This window comes from Panthera pardus, unplaced genomic scaffold (genome assembly GCF_024362965.1).
Source record: "Panthera pardus isolate Hobbes unplaced genomic scaffold, ASM2436296v1 HiC_scaffold_22, whole genome shotgun sequence".
NCBI lineage: Eukaryota > Metazoa > Chordata > Mammalia > Carnivora > Felidae > Panthera > Panthera pardus.
Window position 1 is genome coordinate 61,806,390 of NW_026526788.1, and position 16,737 is coordinate 61,823,126.

General features: G+C 44.4%; 1 protein-coding gene and 2 long non-coding RNA genes across 3 annotated transcripts in view; 2 read left to right on the forward strand and 1 right to left on the reverse strand.

The window, feature by feature from the left end:
- The first annotated feature begins 13 nt into the window (after positions 1–13).
- Positions 14–9,992, forward strand: LOC109272871 (uncharacterized). Its single transcript, XR_002082633.2, has 3 exons — positions 14–2,566; positions 5,494–5,693; positions 9,457–9,992. It is a non-coding gene; the product is annotated as an uncharacterized LOC109272871 (long non-coding RNA).
- Positions 9,791–14,071, reverse strand: LOC109272870 (uncharacterized). Its single transcript, XR_008424918.1, has 5 exons — positions 13,186–14,071; positions 12,455–12,594; positions 11,838–12,009; positions 10,655–10,870; positions 9,791–9,902 (listed from the first exon to the last, which is right to left on the reverse strand). It is a non-coding gene; the product is annotated as an uncharacterized LOC109272870 (long non-coding RNA).
- Positions 14,072–15,851: 1,780 nt separating this feature from the next.
- Positions 15,852–16,737, forward strand: part of CFAP58 (cilia and flagella associated protein 58) — a 105,934-nt gene continuing 105,048 nt past the window's right edge. Inside the window, exon 1 of the mRNA XM_019459373.2 lies at positions 15,852–16,006. Coding sequence (XP_019314918.2) covers positions 15,998–16,006 — 9 coding nt within the window. The 5' untranslated portion in view covers positions 15,852–15,997. The remainder of the gene's footprint in view (positions 16,007–16,737) is intronic.

Below are 16,737 nucleotides of genomic sequence, written 5' to 3' on the forward strand. Positions count from 1 at the left end.
GAGTTACTCATTTCCTGGACGTCCCAGAAACTTTTTCCTCCTTATAAGAACAAAACACCCGCCTCTACTCGCGGCAGCGGAAACTTCTTAAGGAGGACCGCGCGGGTTGCGGCGGCCGGCCCCGGGGTCGCCGTAGAGGTCGGCCCGTTGACCCCCAGAAATTTCAGAGAGGCCAGCAGGACTGGAAGGTGACCGGCAGAGTCGGGCTTTGGCCACCGGAGTAAACTTGGGCGGGTGGACAGGGAGTCGGGCAGGACGCCCTTAAAAGTCGGTCTGGGCCGGCGGAGTGGAAGGGGTTAAATCACTGCTAGTGGGCCGAGCGTTTTCCCGCGGCGCGTTTCACGGGCGGCGGAACTCCGGGGGCCACCTCTTTTGTCCCCGGGAGGGAAATATAAATTGAGCCGCCACGCCGGCCCTTTTCTTTTTTTTTTCTTTTTTTTTTTCTTTTTGCGGCTTGAATGTATTAGAAGAACTCACCAAACTGAACGAGAAGCGAAAGCATCGTAGTCTTTCTTCCTGAGTAACCCTGCACAAAGGAGAATGATGACCACACGGGTCTATCCGTAGAGGGCGCTTTAATGTCCAGAGCCTGTTTACCCTTGTGGAGTTAGCCCTGAAGGAACTGAGGCCGGGAGGGACAGCAGCAGCAGCACCCTGGTGGCGCTTAATGGGTTATGAAATCCATAACCTCTTATTTTCCCTTTGTGACCTGCTCCAGTGCCACAGCCAGTGGAAGTGGCCGGCAACGGCTTGAATAAATCCTGAATTAAGTGGCTTTGGGGGAGTCAAACGCCACCGAGGGCACCTTGGGGGAAATTATGAGAACACACTGTCCAAATGATTATCACCACTGCTACTGCTGTCGAGTCTTAGATCACCTACTTCCTTCCCTCTTCGCGCCAGCCAAATAACTTTAACACTCGCCTGGAAGACATTAGGGAGAGTCGGAAAGAGAAACAGGCAGTGAGACAAAGTCCTAAAAATAGACCCCCTGGCCCTTGGCCCAGGTTACTCTTGTTTTCAAATTTTGCTGTTGCTCATAGCTCTTTCCTTACGTCAGGGACAATTATGAAAGAGTTTTGGGAGCTGGTGGGGAGGCATGGGGAATGGGCTTGTAGGGGCCAAGGGCAGGCTGCACCAAGAAGGGCCAGTTTGGTCTGAACATTATTTTGAATTAAAAGCAAGGAAACCGCAGCAGATTTGGGAAAAGCTCTTTACCTCCCCCTCCAATTGCCTGCCCCACCAGGAAGAGAGCTATTACCAGAGATTTCTCTTTACCTAAGAAGTTTCTCTGCATAATAAGGCAAGCTTTCTTTTCCAAACTTCTCCTTTTACCTCCCTGCTGAAAGTCTTTCTTCCCTTTGTCTCCTTAGGCCCCTACCCCTCTCCTCTGCTCCCATAAGCTCCTGTTGCCTCACTGCCTTCGGAATTTGCGTGTCTGCATGGATTTCCCTTACATAGGAACCTAAATCTGATTTTCTCCTGTAAAAAAAATCTGTCAGCTGTCGGTTTGACTCTTAGTAGAATCAAATGACTAGTAGAAGGACCTTAAAGGGCAGAGAAAATTCTTCTTCCTTGTCAAAGTGATCTGGGGAAACTTTTGTGAAAGAGCTATGTATTTCCAAAATGTTTGTGAGGCGGATGGATAGGGCACTCATTCTCTCCGAGGCAGGCAGAAGAAATTCTTGGGGGGGGGGGGGGGGTAGGAACACTGGCCTGAGCACCCCTACATTGCCTTATAATCCTTTGAGTAAGAGTTCAGGGTTATGTATGCTGGAATGTGAAGGTTAGTACTGAAACACCCTCTGGGATTGCCATCCAGCCTGCAAAGCTCGCTGTGTATATTTCTTTATGGAAGGAAGATTTATTAGATTTGTCTTTCTTTTAAACCGGACCGTTTCACTCTCTGAGACCTAATGGTCACCTGCACTGGTTTCCCTCTGCTCTCAAAACAGAGTCCACTATTCTAAGCAGGCACACAGGCGGTTCATGAATTGGCCTCTGCTTATCTCACTAACCTCACGTCTCACTCCATATGCCACCCCAAACTCCTTGCAGTTCCTGGAACTTGTGCTTCTCAGAATGTGATATAGGGTTTGTCCCCACCCCCACACTTAGATAGTCACATGTGCTCTGTCTTCTGCACGCAACCTTCTCCCACCTTGTTCTCCAATCTGTCACCCCCAGTGCACACACACTTTTTTGGGGAGGTGGGGGGCCTGGCTAAGGTGTGCTCAGGCTTTAGAATAAGCAATTTCTCTTTCAGGAAGTTTTCCTTGAACCGCCATGCCTCCATTGGAACCCCCATCTATGCCATGTGGTTTCCATAACACCTTGTGGTTACTCTACACAGTTTTTAAAAGACAGGAAAGTACAAAGATTCAACTTCTGGGACCATGAAGGACTAAGAAGTACAGGACCATCTGCTTCTAACAGAACTGCTGAAAAAAAGATAGCAATGCATGAAAGGAAGAAAGGAGGAGCTCGGGGGGTGAGATGAGAAGAGAGAACCCAGAAGCACCCATCTGTGTTTGAGGTGAAAATAAGCCCAAATGGCTGACTGGAGGTGAGTACTCACTCAGGCCTTGGGTTCTAGAAAGGCAGAGATCTGGACTAGAGACCCCTGCTCACAGCTGGGACTGTGCAGAAGATCTTAGTGACTAGAGAATGGAGAAAAAATTTTCCCACTTGTTCACGGTCACAGCAAGGAAGTTTGTGGTTTGGCGCTCTGGATGAACTGATGTTGTCTGCCATAGAAATCGAAACCACTGGCCCAGCTATGGCAGCATAGGTGTGAGGCCCCAGTTTACACAACCCATGTGGTGAGGGAATCTTGAAGTCAATACAAAACATAAAAGTTGGTTCCAAAGTGATGAATCTCCTTAGTTCCTGTCAGAAGTGAATGCAAAACCCGGATGTTTCTTCTGATCCCTCAGGGAATAAACAATCCCCCATGGAAAATGAGCTTATAATAAGAAATTACAAACTAGTAAGTGAACCAATGAGGGATGAGATTGGTAGGTATAATAAACAAGAGAATTAGCCTCTTAAGGACTTGAGACAGGGGCATCTGGGTGAATCAGTCAGTTGAGCGTCTGACTATTGGTTTCAGCTCAACCCTTGATTTCACGGTTTGTGGGTTCAAATCCCACATGGGGCTCTGCACTGGCAGCACAGCACGGAGCCTGCTTGGTATTCTCTTTCTCTCTCCCTCTCTCTCTGCCCCTCTCCCACTTACACTGTGTTTGTTTCTCTCAAAAATAAATAAACTTTTAAAAAAGGTACAAATACAATATATAGAAATAAAAGCATAGTCGTTTACATTTTTAAAAACTCAGTGATTGGTATTCTTTTCTTATTAGGCAGTAATAATATATCAGTCAAAACTCCAATAATAATACCTCATTAAAAAGGGGAAAATAAAGAAAAGGGACATAATAATTGACATGGAAATGTTGGGGTTCAGAACGAACAGTCAAGAAAGAGTTCTTGAGGGGTGCCTGCACGGCTCAGTCAGTTAAGCGTCCAATTCTTGATTTTGGCTCAGGTAGTGATCCCAAGGTCGTGGGATAAAGCCCTGAGTTGGGCTGCACTCTGAGCCGGGAGCCTGCTTGGAATTCTCTCTCCCTCTGCCCCTTTCCCCTGCTCATGCTCTTGCTCTGTCTAAAAAAAAAAAAAAAAAAAAAAAAAAAAAAATTAAAAAGAATTCTTGAGATGTCTTTGGTGCCAATAGGTGGTTTTATTTTATTTATTTTTTAAAGTTTATTTATTTATTTTGAGAGAGAGAGAGAGAGACAGAGTGCATGAGCAGGGGAAAGGCAGAAAGAGAGGGAGAGAGAGAATCTTAAGCAGGCTCCGCACTGTCAGCACAGAGCCAAAATGTGGCTCGAACTCGTGAACCCATGAGATCATGACCTAAGCTGAAATCAAGAGTGGACACTTAACTGACTGAGCCACCCAGGCACCCTGCAAATAGGTGGTTTTATTAAAGCACAAGGACAGGACCTGTGGACAGAAAAAGCTGTACTGGGATTGTGAGGAGAAATTGAGCATATACCATCAGGTAGGGAGGGGGTTAGGTATAACATAAGTCTCTAAGGAATTTTGGAAGCAAGGTTTCCAGACCCCGGAGGGGGGCTAGCTATTGTTAGGAAAAGGCTATTTATTTGTTTATTTTTAAAAACTTTTTTAAATGATTTATTTATTTTTGAGAGAGAGAGAGGGGCAGAGCATGAACAGGGAGGGACAGAATCTGAAGCAGCTCCAGGCTCTGAGCTGTCGGGGCTCGAACTCATGAGCTGTGAGATCATGACCTGAGCTGAAGTTAGACGCTTAACCGACTGAGCCACCCAGGTGCCCCAGGAAAAGGTCATTTATCACTGCCTAATAAAACCTTAGTCATGAGATGCTTCAGCTGTAGATCAGTGGGCCCTATGCTTGGAGGATAATTGCTAACATGTATTTGGGGGGGTAGAGATTAAGGAAGTTTCCAAAGGAATTTTTAGAAGTTAAAGGAGACTTCTAGGATCCTGGTGGTCTGGATAGTGTTAAACTAAGATTGCCTTTTGCCCTTAGCGAAGTATCAACATTGGGGCAGTTGAGATCTAAGGGCAAGGTCACTCCACTTATCTCAAGGACTTGTCAATGGGCTGTAAGTAGTAAGGAAATTTAATTTGATTTTTTTCTTTTGCTTTTATTCCCCACATCATCTCGTTTATGAATACTTTTTCAGAAATCCTAATGAAAAAGTTAATACAGAATTCCAGCAGTGCATCAGAATACAATTAAACACTTCTGTAGCGTGATAAAAACGAAGGGTGAAGTTTGGCCCCAAAACAAATGCCATGTTTCAAGGGGAAACACTAGAAACCTTCATGTTCAAGTCAGTGCAAGATAAGGATGTCTTCTTTCATCTCTCTCTCTCTCTTTTTTTAACTTGTCAATTTGGAGTGTGATTGGTTTCAGGTATTAGAATCCTGACTATGATTTTGTATGTGTTTGAGATTACTAGAGGTTTAAACAAATAGGGGGGTTATTTTTTTCAAACAAGAAGTCTGTATGTGGGTGGCTGCTTTGGTTGAACGCTTTGATAGTTTAGGGTCGGGTCAAAAGTAAGGTACATATTGGAAAACCATCCTCCAAGGCTGCTTTCCCCAATTTAGACTCTCAATGATAAAGTGTGAGAATGATGGTTGCCCCACATCCTTTCCAGCACTGGCACTTTCCTAACTTACATTAGTGTGCTTCTTTTATGGGTGAAAAAGATATCTGAATGTGTTGATGTGCATTTCTTTAATTAGGAGTGAGGCTGAACAGAACAGGGTTATTGGCCGTTTTTATTTCTTCATTTGTAAATAGTTATAACTTTACTCATTTTTCTGCTGGTCTGTTTTTCGTGTGTGTGTGTGTGTGTGTGTGTGTGTGTGTGAAGGTAAATGGAACTGTTTTCATAATCTCAGGTCGTACATGTGGCTTCAAATTCCGCATTTATAGGTGACTTGTGACCAACGTCAGGCCAACTGCCGGGCACATACTAAACTTCACAGTCAAGAACATTGAAAAAAAAATCCAGACAAATATGGGGACAGATTTCCTGTTTACCCCCAGCTGTGATTATCCCAGTATGTGGAATAACATACACAACAATGGGAGAGACAGGAAGCCAATGCTAGTCACGGACGGAGTGATGGATGGTAAAAAAAACCCAGCATTTTCCTTGATTTGGTCGATCTCTTGCCATCATAAATTCACCTTTGCGTGCAGTTTCAAGAGATAATAACAAGTTGGTTTACAGAGCATTTCACTGGAATAGGCTGCTTTGCTGAGATGAGACCTGAGGAGTGTCCGTTGAACAGGAAGGATGATTTACATCTGGCTATTTCTTTCCCAGAGAAAAGAGGAAATTTCCTTGTGCTGGGAATCCCCCCGCTCTTCTAGGAGTGTTGGAAACAGCAGGTTAAAGATTATCTGTCAAAAAAAGTGAAGCCCAAAGAAACTGGGTCATATACTCAAGGTCACATTATTGTTTAGTGACAGTATAATAATAGGTAAAACTCATACTATGTGGTTATACTATTGCTTTAAGCACTTTACATATAACACCTCATTTAATTCTCATAATAACCACACACAGAAGGTATCATTAGCATTCCCATTTAACAGATGAAGAAATTGAAGCCCAAAGAGGCTAAGCAACTTGCTTGAGGTCACACAGCTAGTAAGTGGCAGAGCCGGGATTTAAATCAGGCACTATGGCTCCAGAATCTTGACCTAAACTACTACCTTGTATCTTTCTGTTCGAAGTAAATCCCCTTCAAATGTACAACTGATGGGGTTTTGGGGTGATGGTGGGGTTTGGAGCCAATGGCCAAGAAAGAATTCTGGAAGATGTGTTTGGTGCAAAAAAAGGTGATTTTATTAAAGCATGGGGACAGGACCTGTGGGCAGAAAGAGCTGCACTGGGGTTGTGGAGGGTGAATGATTATATACCTTCAGGTTGGGAGGGGATTAGGGACAGCGTAAGTCTAAGGAATTTTGGAAGCAAGGTTTACAGGACCTTGAGGGGCTAGCTGTTGTTAGGAAAATGTCATTTATTATTGCTTAGTAAAATCTCAGTCCTGAGACCCTTCAGATGTGTATCAGGGGGCCATAAGCTTGGAGTATGATTGCCAGCATATATCTTGGGGAAGTTGAGATATAGGAAGTGTCCAAAGGAATTATATGTTAAAGTAGATGTACAGGATTCTGGGGAGTCGGGATAATGTTAAGCCAAGATTCCCTTTTGCCCCTAGCAACGGGTCATCTTTGAGGCAGCTGCGCCCCTAGAGGGAGGTCACTCTGCCTGTTTCAAGGACTAGTCAATGGGCTGTAGGCAGTAAGGGAATTTAATTTTTCATTTGCCTTTGTTTCTCACGTCACCATGGCAAGCACTTAAACCCCCTTACATCTTGATGAAGGTGATATTAGGGCTCCAGAAAATGGAGTCTATATGCTTCTGGAGATTAGGCTATGGATAAGATTGCCTTTTTCTTGCAGTTTACTAAGTTATCTTGCACTTTTCTAAGTTTACTAACTAAACTGAAGGAGACTCCTGTCCTGCATGACTGTGATCTCTGCCAGTCAACCATTTGCTTTCTTTTCTTTTCCTTGTTCTTGGGCAGCCAGGAGTGCGGGAAGAATATCACACATATCCCACCTGTGGGTGTGGGGGTGGGGGTAGGGAGGTGCTGTTAGTCTGTACTTTGCCCTCAGCTTGCCTTATGCTCCCTCATCACTACACTGAATTTCCCCAAGAATGAGATTACAATAGTATTTAAACATTTTTCAAGCTTTTTTGAAAATACATTTTCCCTTAGAACCCAATATATTCACACATAAAAGTGTGTTATAACTGAAAGGCAAATTCCTTAAAAACAATATGCTTACTACATGTGACAAACTCTGGTATATTCCCTCTTCGTTCTCTACCCATCTCTTACCCTTATTTGAAAATGAAAAGGCAGGCCACAAATTACTAATGAGTCATGATCCACAGTAAGAAAAGAAATGCTTCTTTCTTTCTTTTTTAAAAAAGATTTTTATTCTTAAGTAATCTCTACACTCAGAGTGGGGCTTGAACTCACAACCCTGACATCAAGAGTTGCATGCTCCACCGACTGAGCCAGCCAGGTGCCTTATGTCATGAAAGCTGGTGGTGGTTTATACATGTTAAATTTCCAACCACACATAGCACTTGGAGTAAGGAAAACTGTCAGATAATTTCTGTCAGACTTATTTCTGGTCAGTAGGTATTCATTGAGCTTCCTGTAGTTAATGTCTAAAGATGGTACACTGGGACTTTAAAACAAATCACCAGGCTATATAACCTTAGGAAAACCTGTCTTCATTCATTCATTTATCCATTCATTCATTCAATAAATATTTGAGCACGTACTATATGCCAGGCATTGTGCTAAATCAGGACTTGGCAATACTGGCTGGCAGGCCAACTCCAGAGTGCCACCTGTTTCTGTAAATAAAGTTTTACTGGTTCAAAACCATGCCCATTCATTTTTGTATTGTCTGTGGCTGCTTTTGCACTACAAAAGCACAGTTGGATATGGAGATCATGTGGCCTATGAAGTCCACAATATTTCTTAATCTGGTCCTTTACAGAAAAAGTACACAGACTCTGGTGCTAGATTCTAAAATACAGTGTTATTTTAGACTGGTCTCTGCTGTCCTGGAGGTTTGAATTGTCCTGCTTGACTTCAGCTGGGTTTCAGTCACCTTGGGGGTGGGGGGGGAGGGGTTTGAGGCTTTCTGCCTCCCTCCCATTGCTGCCTCTGAGAACACCTGTTCACAGTAGATACTCCATAGTCATTTTCTACTGCTGAAATTATTCAGTAGATTTGGCAGCAAATATTGGAAAGAAAGAAACATACACCCAGGGTAGAAAGGAGAGTTTATTCCTTTAACATAACAAATAGTTTCATTTTATAGATGCCTATCTGCTGCTATGAGAAGCTAGTCGTCAACTTTTATTGAGTATCTACTGTGCATTTGGCCCTCTGGAGAAGAAAAAAGACTTGGTTCAAACTTTGGCCCTTGTGTTAAGGATAGGGAGATAAAGGAGATAAACGTATTTTATTGTAATCCTTAATACTTCTGTTTGGGGACCTGGTGCATACCTGAAGATGATTTTGGTTTACTACCTTAGAATCGCAAATGTTTGTATTCCAATACCTTTTAACTTCGCTTAGTCACTAGTTACTCCCAAGAGTAATTGCTCTATGCCTGAGTGGATAAGCTAATCCTATTTTTAATTCCTTCCTTCATCAAACTTTCTATTTTGACTGTCTCTTATGGGTCAGCACCATAGATATACTTAAAGACTGGTCCTTCTAGTCTGGTGGGAAAGACAAATAAACACATGGTTACACTATTGTGTATTGACAGAATGACACACAGGTCTTCTAGCAACACAGAGGAGGAGTACCTAACTAGGGAAGACTTCCTGGAGGAGGTGACACTGAGCTGAGTTTTAAAAAGGCTAACTGGGGGGAGCTGGGTAGCTCAGCCGGTTGAGTGTCCAACTTTGACTCAGGTCATGATCTCATGGTTGGTGGGTTCAAGCCCCACGTAGGGCTTTGTGCTGTCAGAGCAGAGCCTGCTTCAGATTCTTCATCTCCCTCTCTCTCTGCCTCTCCCTGGCTTGTGCTATCTCTCTCTTTTTCTCAAAAATAAATATTGAAAAAAATTTAAAAAAAAAAAAGAACAGGCTAACTGGACAAAGAAGGAGACATAGGATATTCCTGACACGGGATCAGCATATGTAAAGTCTAGAGATGTTTGAAAATATGGTGTTTTCAGGGAAGAGCAGAAATAAGACAAGGGATTTGTGCTTTGATGTTTTAAAGGAATTATTTATTTACTTATTCACTCATTAATTTATTTCATTTATTTATTCATTTGTAGTGGGAACAGGTTGTGTGGAGCTACTCAGTCTTTTTAAATAATCGGGTTAGCTGGTGACTTTGTGTAAGTCCTCCCTGGTTCTAGGAAGAACACCAAATTGCAGTCTTGGCCTGGCCTCTCCAGCAAGAGCACCAACTGAATGAACCAGTCATACCCAAAAGTAATCCGAATGGGAGAAGCGCAGTTGCTGTTAAGCCAATGAAATGCAAGGCAGGTTGGATAACTGCGTGGTTGTGACACTGTCATCCCCTTCTGGTAAAAATCATTGCCTGCAATGGCAGACCGCCCACTGCTTCCACTTCATGGCCAATCTTTCAATCTTCCTGATAAATGTGCCCCAGCTTTGTAGCCTCCTCCAGTATCAAGAGTGGAGTTTGTATGGAGATCCTTCGGGAACCGATGTCAAATGCTCAACAAATGTTCTGTTAAGTTTGGTCTGCAGCAGGCTGGAAAAGGAGCAGATTAAAGGAATAAAATATGGCCCGCACAGTCTTGGAGAGCACCAGCCAGCTGGGACTCTGTTCTGTCATCTAAGGTGAGCAGGGGGTCGGCTGATAAATGTCAACAATTTTCTGTAACATGTGGGCTTTTAATCTTCCCAACAGCCCGGGGGAGAAATGTTAGATATGATGACAGGGGCAGTTTTTGCCATGTTGTTTGGGGCCCCAAATGCAGTTTTGATACTAAATTCAAGCGACATCGCAAGAATGCCTGCATAAACAGGATTTGTGTTGATCAGGACTTTTGGGTTTTTGGGGGTATAAGCAATAGAAACTAACTCTGTCTAGTTTAAACAAATGAAGTCAGTTTGTTAGGAGGTTGTATCTAGCAGGACTCAAGAGTGTGGGTGTTCCCAGGGCTCCCCAGGGAGTTACCAGGCTCTGAAGAGGCATCAACAACCAGGGAGGCTCCTTCCCCCAACGCTCCCTTCTCTTGGGCCTGTGGATTCTTCCCCACGTTCATTTGCTTTATTCTTCCCTCTGTTCAGCCTACCTTTCTCTGCCTCTCCTGGGATTCACATACTCAGTTCCAGGCCCCAGGAATGAGTGGCTTGCAACTCTTGACCCCATTTATAAATCCCAGGAAAAATAATGGGATTGACCTCAGGTGGATCAGGTCTCTACCCGACTCTTCAGCTATGGCCCCAGGGAGTCAGATAGGGCCATCTATAACATTTTGGCATCAGGAAGGAACATACTTCCTGGGGGGAGTTACTAGTCTCAGAGAAAGGAATTGTGGGCTGTGTGGACTCCCTCCAAATTGGCTCCAGGACCTCTCTGATCCCTTGCAGGAGCAGGTTTCCTTTAGGGCACAGTTGCTTTGCATCGTAGGCTGGGACTTTCCATGCAGAGCCACATCTCAGTGTTTCTTTCTGCTTTTCTGGAGTTCTACAATGTATCTTCACTGGGTGCTACTAAAGAAGTGAGTGCTATGTACAGAAAGCTGTTCTTATTATGAGTCACAACACACAGCTTAGAAATCCTAGCAGGGTGCCATAGGAAGCACTTATATCCAGGTTTAAACAAAGAGCTTTGCAGAGGTATTACAGTGCATGATCATATATTCAAGTTATCTGGCAGAGTGAATGGATGTGTTCTTGGCTGTCCCTGGTCGTTGAGTTTGCAGCCATGCCTCTGTTATTCTTCCAAACCTCCACCATTCACCTACCCTCTTCTCAACATTAGTGTCCACTGGCCCCTGAGAGGGACCGCACCATCCCTATAGCAGGACTTTTACATTCTTGCCTTGGTATGTGCCCAATGCCACTTCCCATACTTGGGATTCCTTCTATTTTCTTCCATGACTCTCTGAGCCATCTGTATCATTTAAGGTCAAGGTCAAGGGCCATGTCTACCATGTAGCTTTTCCTAATATGCTATCCTTCACTGTTCTTCCTTATTTTAGAGCTCATTCAATAGACACTTACTTAATAGTTGTAAACTGAGAGGAGTGATGGCCATTTATATTGGTTTTTTCATCTGCCATAATAAAGTACCACTGACTAGGGTGGCTTAAAGAGAAATTTATTTGCTCACTGTTCTGGAGGCTAGGAGACCAAGGTCAAGGTGTCAGTGGGTTTGGTTTCTCCTGTGGCCTCTCTGCTTGGCTTGCAGATGCCCTTCTTTTCACTATGTCTTTCCTCTGTGTACATGCGTCCCTGGTGTCTCTTTGTGTGTCCAAATTTCTTCTTCTTGTAAGGACACAATTCAGACTGTATTAGGCCCACCCTAATGGCCTTATTTTAACTCACAAAGCCCTCATCTCCAGATACAGTGACATTCTGAGGTAGTGAGGTTATAGCTTCAACATATGAGTTTTAGGGGGACACAGTTCAGCCTACAATACCAATGGAGACAGGGCTGAACAAGATATACATGTACCTTGCCTTCTTGTTTGATAGCTTGTAGAGAAGACAGATCTTAAGCAACCATTTCCATGAACACATGATTAACTACCATTGTGAGAGGGTCCAAGAAGTCGAATACATGGTACTTGCAAAGGTAATCTGGTGTTGAAGGATGGTCAGGAAATCTCTCCCCAAGGAAGTGAAATCTGCAGGAGGGGTGGACGGGAGTTAGCCAGGTGAAGAGGGATGGTTGAGTATTCCAGACAGAAAGATCAACCTCTGTGAACTCCAAGCGGTGGGAAAGAACATGACATACAGGGAACTGAAAGAAGCCATTGGGGCAAGAAGTGAGCGGTGGGAGAAGGCACCAGAAGGTCAAAGGGGTCAGATGACACTGGATATTATATTCCGACATCCTCATTTCAGTGCTTACCACATCCCGCCTTGGAGTGTTTTACAATTTTTTTTTGTGTGGGGGAGGGGGTGCCATGCGTGTTTTGCTTCTCCTTATGCTCCCTTGGGAGGAGATCCTTGATTCAACTCCTTTTATATTCTCCACAGTAGGCAGCACAAGGCTGGGCACATAGTAGAGGCTCAGTAAATAAATTAAGTGGATGTAATGAGAAATGAAATTGATAGAAGCACTCTTACTTGTCTAAATTAGGGGCTGACCCAATCTTGGTGGATGAGCGGCTCCTGGAGGCTTTAAAAGGTGACAACTTTTGGTAGTGTGATGCCACCTAGTGTTCTTTTTTATTACAACAACAAAGGGGAACAGGGTCTTCAGGAATCTGGAAAATTGGAAATGAAGCATTTTCTTTCATCAGCATACATTAATTTGTCCAACCACCCATCCTCTCATCCATTAATCCATCCAAGTTGATGTCACCTGCATCTCTTTCCTGGGAGTTGAACGTGTCATGCTCCTTTCCACCTCCTGTGGTTCCCTGATTTCCTTTGTTAAGGTCTTTTTGTCCTCATATTCTAAATAATGCTCTCAGGTATCAGTGTCTAGACTGACCCAGCACCCATAGTGCTTGCTGTTGGCATGGCATGTTCTAAATTATGCCATCATATTGTGTTGGGATTACTTGTAGATGGTCTTTTCTCTCTTTCCCCCAAAGCCAGATTGTGAATGCAAAGGGCAGTGACTCTGTCTTAGTTGGCTCTGTGGTTCCTCTGGCCAGCCTTGTACTTACAGTGCAGCAGGTGCTTTAAAGAAGTGTTTTCTGGATTGAATTTCTGTCACCTTGGCAGGCCATCTGCTTGTAAAATAATCCTTCAGAAGATTCTTGGGAAATGGGAAGACATATAGCACTACAACTGATACCAATACAAGATATGGGTGGCCAGGGCCCTCTAGGTCTTTCTCTGTTATGTACCTTCAGGAATGTTATGGAGTCTCTCTGGATCACGATGGTATCACCACCTGTTAGTCCCAGCGTGTGATTGGATCTCCTGTAAACACACAAAGTAGCCTGAGCTCTGTTGCCTACCCTGTGTTCTCATTTCCATTAGCTTGGCTTGCAGTTTGGTTCAGCCTGATCCTCCAGCTTCAGCTGCCACTTCTCCCATTGCCTCCATAGTGCATTATGCCTCTGCCATATTATGTCCTTTTTTGTCTACCAGATATATAGTCTCTGTTCATGAATGAGATACAATTATACAAATGTGAATTTTCCCCAAGTTAAATCATAAATTCATTAATGTTCCAGTTAAGATTTCTCATGAGGAACTTGAAAACATCCTGAAAATTATATGGGTTGATGGAGGTTCATGATTAGCCAGTGACGTTTTGACAGAAGAAGTAGGAGTGGGGGACTTGCCCTCAATCATGATGTCTGGCTATAAAACCATCATGATAAAACTTTGTGGTACTAGCACAGGAGCAAACCACAGAGCTCAGTGCAGAACTGTCTATATTTGGGAACCAAGATGTTGAAAATGGGCTCACTCCTCTGAGAAAAAAAAAAATCGGATCCTTACCTCACACCATACGGAAAAGTAAAATGGGCTCAAGAACTGAATGCTAACAAGTAAAACCATGACACTAATGTAAGAAAATGATAGACAATACCTTTATGACCTTGGGGTTGAGAAGGACTTCTTAAATCATACTGGGAAAGCATGTAAAAAGTAAAACACACACACACACACACACACACACACACACACACACAATGAAGGGCTACAAAATGAAGGATTATTGTTTTACAAAGGACATGGCAAGCAAAGTTTTCAGTCTTTGAAAGCAGATTAATGTCCAGATTAATGTACAAAAACCTCTTGCAAATCAAATGAAAAAGAAAAAGAGCAACTGAAATATAGGTAAAGGCTATAAATAGACAATTCACAGAAGGGAATCCCAAGTGGCTTATAGATGTATGAAGAAATGTTCAATTTCACTAGGAGTCAGAGGGACACAGAGTAAAGCAAAAATATGTTGACACTACTTCCATGATAATTGACAGAATTTAGAAAATTGGCTAATTAGATGAGTCAGTATTTGTAAGGCACTTAGAATAGTATTTGACACTTGGTAAACACTATGTGAGTGTTTATGAATAAACAAACTACAATGTGCTGGTAAGGATGAGAGTAGGGCCAGAAACCCTCACACTGTGCACTGGAGGATAGTGTAGAGCAATAATTCTGGTGTGCCATCTAGCAGTACTTGAAGTTAAGTACCCAGGGCTCCTAGCAGGCTACTGGGCACCATTGTGCCATTGGAAAACAGTGTCTACCACTGGGCAAATGAATTTGAAAGAGGAAAACCCTCTCAATAGTAATAGCCTCTCAGGTTCGTGACTTGACTAGGGAACAGAGCTTTTGGGGGAAGAAAAGGGCACATCTTCCTTCAGCAGGGCACATGACATAGGAAAGCTGTTTTCCAGCTCCCACTGGTGCATGGCTGGATGTCTTTGTGCAGGACAAGTTGCATAACCAAATGTGAATTGCCCTGTACATCCACTATAACTTACCAACCTCATTTTTAGGCATATGTTGCCAAGGAATTGCACATAGGTCCACAAGAGACCATGGACGAGGATGATTATCGCTGAGAGGTAGGGGTAGCCTTGGTATCCATTTGGGGAATGGAAGTCACATGTGTTGCTGTCCAATATGGAATAATGTGCAGCAATCAGAAGCGATAAACTAGGATTACAATACCAACTGCAAAAGAATAGATTCATAAAAAGAATATTGAGTGAAAAAAAGTAGAAAATAAGATCATCCTAAAGTCCCATATCATTAAAAAATACACTAATAAAAATGCATACACTTTTCAAAAATGCATATTCAAGCACAGTAGCATGAATGTTTATGGGGCTGAGGAGGGATGGGAGTAAGGATGGGGTTAAAGGGGAAAAAAAACAAGAGGGGTTTTGCATATTTCATGAGCCAAGTTGTTTACCCTCTGTACCTGAAGGTTAAAGAGTGTGGAGGAGGAGGGGGAGAGGGAGACGAAATGATCTTGAGAGGAGCCCTAGATGAAAGGCAACTTTCCATGATGTGGCTCCACATACGTTTTCCCAGGGTGCTTCGAGCGCTGCGCCCTATTATTCTCACCACTGGTGACTAAACCCTTTGAAAGCAGGGTCTGTTTTCTCCACCTTACTTTCCCCTCCGTATCTTGCACACAGTAGCTGCTTCATTAGGGTTGAGTTGACTCGAACGGAGATCATTTCTTGTTCCCGCGACGGAGTCTCTTTGTCACGGAGAGCAGAGCGTGGCTTCCGGCCCTTCCAGAAGCCTTTGATCCACCTTTCCATCTAGGCGTTAGTTCTCCTCTGGCCTTAGCGGCCTCCCAGCTCTGCGCCTTCTCGTTCCTCGGAGTTTCCAACTTCCGAGGGCACCTTGGGACTCCGCCCAGCCTCTCATGGGCCCCGCCCCTCACACCCTTGGTCCCGCCCCACACAGGGCAGTTTGCCTATGCCTCTTAGGACGCCTCCCGGGTGCCCTCCCCGGAGGCTCCTCCCCTTTCGGAAGTCCTCCAGTTTCCTCAGAGGGCGTGGCGGTTGCCTGGCGACGGGAGGACGCGCCGAGCGCCGGGTTTCGGCCCCCTGCCGGGGATACCAATAACGTGGCGCTGTTTTAGACGCCGGGGGTAGTGCGCAGCCCCATCCGCAGACTCCGGCCCGGTTTCCGCGATCACCGCAGAAGCCTCTGAGGCCACCCCCAGAGAGCGTCAGGATGGCCGAGGTCAGGAGTCAGTGCCCCTCTCTCTGTCGTCTCTCGCTCGTCCCCTCCCCATCAACCCTCTTCTGTCGACTTGACTTCTCCGCTGTCACATCCGCTGATTCCTACATTCCTCCCATCAACATCCTATTCCCCGCACCCGCAGCCTCACCCCACCCCTCAGTGTTTACCTCCTGTCCCTCCTTCAACTGGGTGGACACACCCCAACCCCACTCTTAAAACTGGCGCTGTGTTCAACATAGTATGAAATTCATGATTTCCCAGATTCACACATGACAGGCACCCACTCCTAGATTTTGAGCCATAAGGTTTTGAGCCCAGGAGAGGTACGTAGAAATATTGATGTCTCACTGATTGGTGGGACCTGGAGCAAGGCTTCATAGATACCCACTGTCACCCCTATTCACTGACCCTTGTCCACCTGTCACTCCACGATTCCCTATCATCACCTGCTGTGACACATCTTCATTAAGCTCTTCACCTATCACCAATGCCCCGTGTTGTCATTGACCACTGTGTAAAATCTTCTAGCCCACTTTGTAGCACACTCCATCTTCAGGCTCACCAATGAGGGACCATTTCTGTAGCTCTTTATTGATCCTTTGTCCATTAGCACCTTCATTTGTAATTTGGACAACCTCATGTCCCTGTCATCACTTGTCAGTCACAGTCCCCATTCACCGTGGCCATACCCTATTCCTCCATCACCCCTTCAGATCCCTCCCTCATCTCAC